Source organism: Camelus bactrianus, chromosome 14 (assembly GCF_048773025.1).
Source record: "Camelus bactrianus isolate YW-2024 breed Bactrian camel chromosome 14, ASM4877302v1, whole genome shotgun sequence".
Classification (NCBI taxonomy): domain Eukaryota; kingdom Metazoa; phylum Chordata; class Mammalia; order Artiodactyla; family Camelidae; genus Camelus; species Camelus bactrianus.
Genome location: NC_133552.1, coordinates 18,128,314 through 18,136,750, shown reverse-complemented (window position 1 = coordinate 18,136,750; position 8,437 = coordinate 18,128,314). Strand labels below are relative to the sequence as shown.

Genomic DNA, 8,437 nt, shown 5'->3' with positions numbered 1-8,437 from the left:
ATTCAGTGAATATTAGATAAATATATGAGCAAAAAAAGAGATTTTTTTTCAATTATTTATGCTCTTTCTGACTGGGCCAACAAAGTAGTCTTATCAGGGTTTTTGTATTAATGAATATGATCTCCAATTAACAGCAGTGGTATGCAGGTGGGTACTTTCAAATGCGATAAAATATAATACTTAATAGCTTTCCCCTGAAATCTTAAGTAATGTCCTGAAGAAGAAAAGCAACATGATTTAGTGGAAAGAATATGAAAACACATTCCTGTGAGGCTTTAAAAAATGTGTGAAGGCTTTAAAACTTGTTTAGAGGGCTGTATTATAAGTCAATTTGTTTTTGTTTTTGTTTTTGTTTTTGTTTTTGATTTTGATTTATTTAGAAAGAGACAGGGAAGGGGAAAGAGTGAACTGAGATGTGGGGTTATTTAAGAGCAGCCAGTTGGTGGAAGAATTCATTGCTGATGATGAAGACTTTTCTTTTCACTTGAGAAGCATTTGAAAGCTATTTTAGATTTGAAAAGGGGATGTGATGGACAGGAAATTATGGTTTGGGGGAAGTGAATTTTACTGCTTTGTGTGAGTGACCTTGGTTGAAGAATAGTGATGAGAATGGTGGCCAAATTGAAATGGGCAGGTGCTGTGGATGCTTCTTACCCTTTCAGGTATTAAGTGCAGAACGTTGATGGCAGAAACCTTTAACCAGGAATTGAAGTCATCTGTCCACCAGGAGTAGGTACTGCTGAATAAGTGGGGCGCATTCACAGGTGGTATGGAAAGGCAGCTCTGTAGTAGCCAACAGTAATAGGCACATGGATATATAACCATATTATCTTCGGGAACAGTAGTCTACATTTATTTCAGTTTTCTAAGGATTAATTTATATTTTAATAGTGGACTTTTCTCATGCATTGAAATCTAAGACACTATATACATTGAAATCTTTCTCAAATCTTGTTTCTAGATAGAACTTTCAGCTTCCTGGGAGAGGCACACTTGAATATAAGATTTACTTTTGCTTTAAGAAAATTCAAATTTTAATCTTAATCTTACTAAATTCATTAATGAGAGGAAATTAGTTTTGGATATTTAAACTGAAATGTAATATAAAATAATTACAGCCTTTGTACTGTTTCCTTCCTGGCATATTTTGGTGTGAGGTAGACATGCTTCTCACCGTGGGTCTTCCCAGTCATCTGTCAGCCTGTCCTGGAGGTTTGTTGCACGTTTGCATTAAACCATTGGGTTACAGTGTGTTTGCAGTTAGTACTTAGGGGCTACAATAAGGAGTTTCTAGATTTTGGAGACAAAAATCAAGAAAGGTCACCATAAAAAAGATTTTCTAGTATAAATCATGTTGGCGTGGTTCTGTCTGCATTCTACATTTTGGTCAATTTATCTGTCTCCCCCAGGGAACTGTGTGCTTCTTGAAGACAGTTCTGTAGCTTCATCATCTTCCGTTTCACAATGCCTGGATGGTACCCATCACATAGTAGGCATTTAGTTGTAGTTAGTGGAATGCCCAAAGTCATTCATCCTGAAGAGATGAATCATAACTGCATTGCTGATGAACCAGAGGGTTTCCTGAATCTCTTCTCAAAACCTGGGTGAATTCTCACAGAAATACGACTGAACCATAACTGTTCCTAACCATAGCCTTGCATTTCTAGACTGTGGTAAAGCTGGTGCCCCCATGGGATGGTCATATATGTATCAAGTAAGATGAGATCTTAAAGTGATCTTCCCACTGTGCTTGTTGCCTGGTTTTTTTTTGTTTGTTTGTTTGTTTTCCTTTTTTCTGTTTCTCTTGAATTTTGTGTTAGGGTCACCCTAAGAATTCTTACTAATAGTATGAAATTGCCCTTCTGTTTGGACAAATATTCATAGCAGCTAAAGCTCTCATTGGGACATACCCATATTAATCATTTTGCCAGAAAATAGAAGTCAGAGCAACTCTCAGGCAGAACTGGAACACGGTATAACCTGCCTGGTTTCACAGTATTTTCTAGGCTAGCTGTTCTAGTCACAGTGTATTCTAGATTTTTTTTTTAGCACATGTGTGTGTGCACACGCATGTGAATACATGTGTTTATATGTCTTTGATTTAGTGCTTTTATACTAGCTGTGTTTTCAGAAGTTACTTCTCTGCCAAAGGTGATATGGCCTCCATACCCTTCAGTTTTTTTAGTTTGATTTTATATGCTTTTATGCCACCCTCTTTAGAAAGAGCAGAGTGTATAAAAGCTGTTTATTGGCAAGGGGCTGCAGCAGCCCAGTAAATAAACCTGACAGATGCCCAGGTTTTTACCAGCCAAGAATAAGGTTTTTCTTTATTCCAACCAATGATACTTCTATAAACTTTAAAATATTCCTTTTCTTTCCTTGATTTTTATTATTAATTATATTTGATTCTTACTGTGGTTACCAGTGTTTCGGAATACAGTCTTGAGAATGATGTGTTATCTCCGAATACATCTGTTAATTTTTTTCTTTCCATTCAAGATAAGCTTTCACTGGAAGGAATAGTGGTGCAAAGAGCAGAATGCCGACCTGCTGCCAGTGAAAACTACATGAGATTAAAGAGGTTGGTGTTTTTTAACTTTAAAATAATGCCTGATATTTCTTTCTAGGGATTGAAATACATATGTTAGATTGCCTATTGACTGCATGAAAACTATGCTTATTGTTGAAAGTGTTTTCTTCAAAGGTTGCTTAGTTTTAAAACCAACTGAGAACAAATTTCCAGTTATAAAATAAGTCATGGGGATATAATGTGCAACATGGTGACTGTAGTTAATAATACAGTATTGCACTTTTGAAAGTAGTTGAGAGAATAGATCCTAAAAACTCTCATCACAAAAACAGAAATTTTTTTAACTATGTATGCTGATGGAAGTTAGCTAGACTTATTGATCATTTCCTAATGTCTAGTTATTGAATCAATATCTTATATACCTGAAACTAATATAATATGATCTATTAGTTATACTGCAGTTATTTGAAATACCAAGTAAGAGTTTCTTTGGCAAGGGAACTTTGAGAACTCAGACTTAATTTGGGGTATTTCAGGTTACTGTGTTAATATAACCTAGAATCAAACTTTTTAAACTTCTTTTTCTAGTTGTCCTTATAATCTTGATTTTCTAAAGACATATAATAAGATACGTGTACTGTTTTATTTTCAAAGGCTATAGTTCTCCCATGATGAATATATTATCTAAAATACTACTCTGTAAAAAAACAAATATAGTTAGTTGCTAGAATACCATCGTTTTCTCTTGATCTACAAAGAAATTTTTATGAACTTGCTACTTTATTAGAGATTTTGCTTCAGGGTCCCTCCCCCACTTTTGAATGTGGTTGACCCTTTGTAATTAATATTTAAAGATTATGATTGCAAATTCTTTATACTTCAAATTTCAAATTGATTTTCAAAGAGTCAGCAGCTTTTTAAACCCTGAAGAAACGTTACTATACTTGTTTTATAGTTTGTATTGAATGTATTCCAACCCCATGTAGTTTAGAATTGCACTTTTTTTTTTCATTTACTCAACACTTACTATGTGAAATAGCAGTGAACAGAACAAACAAAGATCTCTGCCTTCATGGAGCTTACATTTTAGAAGATTGTAGCTGCACAGAACTGATAGTTGGGAGCACACTCACTGTTCAAGTTGTAGCAGCAGCCTCTGGATATCCCAGCTGGCTGAGCTGGATCAGCTCTAAATTTCACATCTTTTAAATTTTTTCCCCTTTTCTCAATTAGATTGGAAGTCTGTCTCTTGGGAATGAAACAAAGACCGGTTTTCTTGTCCAATAACTCCTCTAATTTAAATGCCTCCCCAGGGCAAGTGAAAGGATGACAATCAAAATGAAAATTTTTTTCTAACGTAAATAACTTTGGAACACAGGCAGGTCTTTCTCTCTTTGTTTTCAGCCTGTGAAATTTATTATATAATGCAAGCCTTTTTGAGAATTGATCTTCTTCAAATAACTGCTGAAATGGAGGAAATGTGAAATCTGGTTACTGAGCTGCTTGTCGTCTTTTCTTTTAAGGTTTCTAAAGATTTCTGATGATCAGATTGGGAAAGTCACCGGCTGTGTTTATGAAATGGCTGCTTATTCCTTACCTGAAAAGACATTACAAATTTTTAGCCTTTCAGAGTATGCTAAAAGACCAGTCATTACATATTATAAATACTTAAGTGACTTAAGGAAACAGGATAATTCAGGAGATGATAATCATGTGAGTTTCATAAAACAGATGCTACATGACATAAGTCTTGAAGGCTGAGACATTTTTTTTTTGACCAAGTGGGAAAGGACAGAGTTAAGAACACTTTCTAAACAGAGATTCATTCAGGCACAAAGACTTGGGAAAGACATCAGGGATCTGTGTGTTGTTCTGCAAGCCTGGAATGCAGGATTTATTTGAGGCAGAACAAACAGAAGCTCTAGCCCTTTTGTGAACTCTGAAATTCTATATCCAAAAGCCCGATTGGATGCCCAGTAGACATTTCACATATGTCAAAACTGAATTCCCGGTCTTTCCCCCCAGACTTGCTCCACCAGCAGCCTTTCTTATCTGAGTTAATGCCTACTCTGTCCTCCCATTTTCTCAGTCCAAAAACCTTGGCTACATTCTTGATCCCTCTCTCACACCTCACATCCAATGTGTCAGAGAAATCTTACTGACTGTACCTTTGGAATATTACACATCTGCAGCCTCACCATTTCTCACCACCCACATGATCTGCCATGTTTCTCACCTGGATCACTGCAGTGACTTCCTAGCAGAGTTCTTGCTCCCATCCTTGCCCTCTGTAGTCTGTTGTCAGACTGTATTATATGATTGACTTACTGTATTTTTTGCCAGCTTTGCAATTTTTGCCTAGTGCAGTTTACTCTCTCATGGGTTTTTTTGTTTTGTTTTGTGTATACCTATTTTGTTCACTCACACACATACATACACACATATACATACCGAGCATCTAGAATAGTTCATGACATCTAGTGGATAGTCACTAAATATTTGTTGAGTGAATGGAGAAAAGGTTTGAAATGTTAAAGTCTTATATGCTTGTTAAATTACTTGTTGAAGAGTTTTACATGCTATAGTAATAAATTAGGACTTCATGTGCTATTGCAATCAGGGAGGCACTGAAGAATTTTAAGCTGGATGGAAAGCGAAGGGATTTTGTTTACAAGGGTCATTCTGGTTTATTTTAAGACTGGAATCAGGGAGGTAAGCTAGAGGCTTATGTAATAACCCAGGTACAAAATGTCTGAATGACTAAACAAAGGGATTCTAGGACAAAAGGAGATGAGAGGCTAGGTTTTGAGGATATTTGGAGGTAGTGTTTGTAGGACTTGATAAACTCATCTCAAACATCAGTGGTTCTGGGACAGAGATTTTCTCTAGGACCAGTGGTGGCTCTGGCACTGCAGCCTGGGTGCATGTCCTACTGTGAGTCCTGAGACTGGCTCCACACCGTCCTTTGCGATGCACTGATGAGGGCAGAGGAACAGGAAGTTCTTACAGTTCCTGTGTCCATTTCAGTTTAAATCCTGGTTGACAGTTTACATAAAAACTTAAAGAAGCAGAAGATACTTAAATTGGAAGAGTACTGATGGGTAAATTATCTAAGTAGAAAAGTAATTAAGTCATAAGTTATATCTCCTGTATTTTGTTCCTCATTATTCAACATTTTCCAATGTCTACTGTGACCACTAAGGTAGGACTCAATTTTTTTAAAATCACTAGATGCTGTTCTTGACCTAGAGAGCTTTCAGTATTTGAACCTGAAGAAAACACACACCCACACAGGGTTATCTAAAAAATCTGTTTACTGACAGTATAGTGAGGGAGAAATAGAAACGTGGTGCTGTTGATGTAAAACAGAGAGGGATTTCCAAATGTCGATGACATCAGAGTAGAAGTGTTTGAGAACAGAACTGACGATTCAGTATTTGAAATATGCTGTGCCCAGATATTTCACACATAGGCTCAAAATTTTTCAGGGCCTCCTTCTGACATTCAGCTTTTTGGATAGTCTGGCTTTTATTTCACTGCCTGGCTTCATTTTCATCTTTTCTCCTTTATATAGATGTCTCATAGTTAAATCTCACTACAGGTTGTTTTCCCAAATGTACTAGACACTTGAACATCTTATGCCTTTGTAATGTGCTACATCCTATACCTAGAACGCCTTGTCTACCTTCTGCCAAGATTCTTTAAAGCTAACCAGGTGTCACTCTGTGAAACCTTCTTGTATCTTCCAATCCCAACTCCAGTTAAGATCCGCCACCCCTCTTTTCCTATGTTCCCACATACTAGGTTCTTCTTTAACGGTATATGTCAATGTCTATGTTTTCTACTATTTAATATACGTAGTTGCATCTCCTACAAGATCATGAACTTCATAAGAATAGGGACTGTGAGCTTTATTTTTCTTCCTTCTTTCCTTTCCATTTTCCCTCCCCTCTTTTCTTTTTGTATTCTCAGCACTTAGCATAGAACATTGCAAATAATAAATACCCAAAGGTATCTGTTGGGTTGAAATGGACTGAAATAGAAAGGAGTGGCAAAACATGGGCATCAACAGCATTCAGCTTTTTTAATTTTTTTTTTGAAAAAAATTTTTTTTACTCAGAACTACACTTGAAACCTGGACTTGAGGGATTTTTCAGTTCATATACACATGCATATGTGTACTTGTGTGCACGCACACACACACAGTCCTATCTTGCTTTGAGAAGAAAGTGACTGATTATAAAACACATACAGAAACATTTCATCACCAAAAAATGTTTTTCAGAATAAAAAGAATTGAATAATCTTCTATTTATGGAGGACTAGAAGAGACAGCCTTTTTATCAAAGAAAACCTATCTTTCCTTGACTTAAGTCCATGAGGTTATTTTCTTTAATCAGTGAGTTTTTAACTGTATTACATTTTAGCAGGTAGCAGCTAAACTATTCTCTTAGTAACATAAATGTTTATATACAAAGTGCATTTTATATTTATAAATAATGCTCTATAAGAATGATGTATTACTATAGTAGAATTTAATTTTAGTAATAAATTCTTGCTGTAACTCTCTGTTATTAAATTTTAACTGATAAATTAACCAAATATTATGAGAATTATAATTCCCATATTAATCAAATGTAAGTAAGATTCTCTTGGTTTGTAAGATTCTGTCTTTCATTTAGGTTAAGGTGGAAATTAGTATTGCAGTAAACCCAAGAAATGAGTAAACCTTTAAATCAATGAAATTTAAGCCAAGAAAGAAATGAATCCTGTGCTGCAATTTTCTTCTGTCCAATCTTACAACATAGTACAAAATTCTGCAAGAATCCATTTAGCCACCAAGAAAACCTGAAAACAAAAGAAGGGAAACAAAATTTCCCAATGTTTCTATTACTTTCTCTTTATCTGACATATATTTGGATAGGTCTGAATGATACTTTATTAGGAAGAAATTTATCTTGAATTGGTAAATGTAAATATATTTAATAATAGCTTATATTTGATGTACTAATTAGAATTTAATTTCTCTTTTATGAAGTGTACTTTCATTAAGCTTCTTGAGTTTTTCTTTAATAGCCAAATGATAAATTATGTAGTCACCTTATTTATAATTCATGTTGTACTTTTTTAAATGTAAAGGGGCATAAATATAAGACCATCATCCTATTTTAGTATATGTGCTGCTGAAGCGAGCACAAGACAATCATCCTAATGTGTGTTTTCTTGTAGGAAAATCCTAGTAATAGGAAGGTGTGGCTTTTTAACTTCTGCATGTTTATGCCACTAAGTCATCTAAAAATACTTAACCACAAAAATTTTTTTAATTCCTTCAGTGTTTGGGTTTTCTTCAAAAAAACCTTTCAGTTTGGGAACAGCACATTAGCTATAGAGGGTTGGAGAAGAGAAAAGTCAGAGTCTCTTTTCTATGCTAAGACACGAGACAATGGGAAGCAAGTTGTGATTCACATTCTTTCCTGGGGAGAAGTTGTGCTGTACCTGCCTAGGTTGTTGATGTTTCATGTTACAGTGAAAGATGTCTTAGAATGTCTTATTATAAGGGAAGTGGAAAGGAGCCTCTCATTCAGTAGATCTTAATTTGTGGGCAGTGTGATTCATGTAAGTGAACTAGATTCATGCCCAAAGAAGTTTCTGCAAATAAAGTTTTTGCTTAACACAATAACAGTGAAACATTTTCTTTTCACCACATTTAAACTAGTTTTTGAATATATTTAGTCCTTGTAATTTTGACTCTTCTCTAGATATGAATTTCATAAAAATAATTTTAAGTGATTTTTCTCAAAAATTAGGGTGATATTCTTATAGCCATGTCCCTTTATATTTTAAAAAAGTACCAGATGAATTTATAAATAGGGTAATTACATAACTTATTACTCAAAACAGGATACT

General features: G+C 35.0%; 1 protein-coding gene across 1 annotated transcript in view; it reads left to right on the top strand.

The window, feature by feature from the left end:
• GTF2F2 (general transcription factor IIF subunit 2) overlaps positions 1 to 8,437 on the top strand; it is a 121,406-nt gene that overhangs the window by 64,961 nt on the left and 48,008 nt on the right. Inside the window, exon 5 of the mRNA XM_010951384.3 lies at positions 2,500 to 2,581. Coding sequence (XP_010949686.1) covers positions 2,500 to 2,581 — 82 coding nt within the window. The remainder of the gene's footprint in view (positions 1 to 2,499; positions 2,582 to 8,437) is intronic.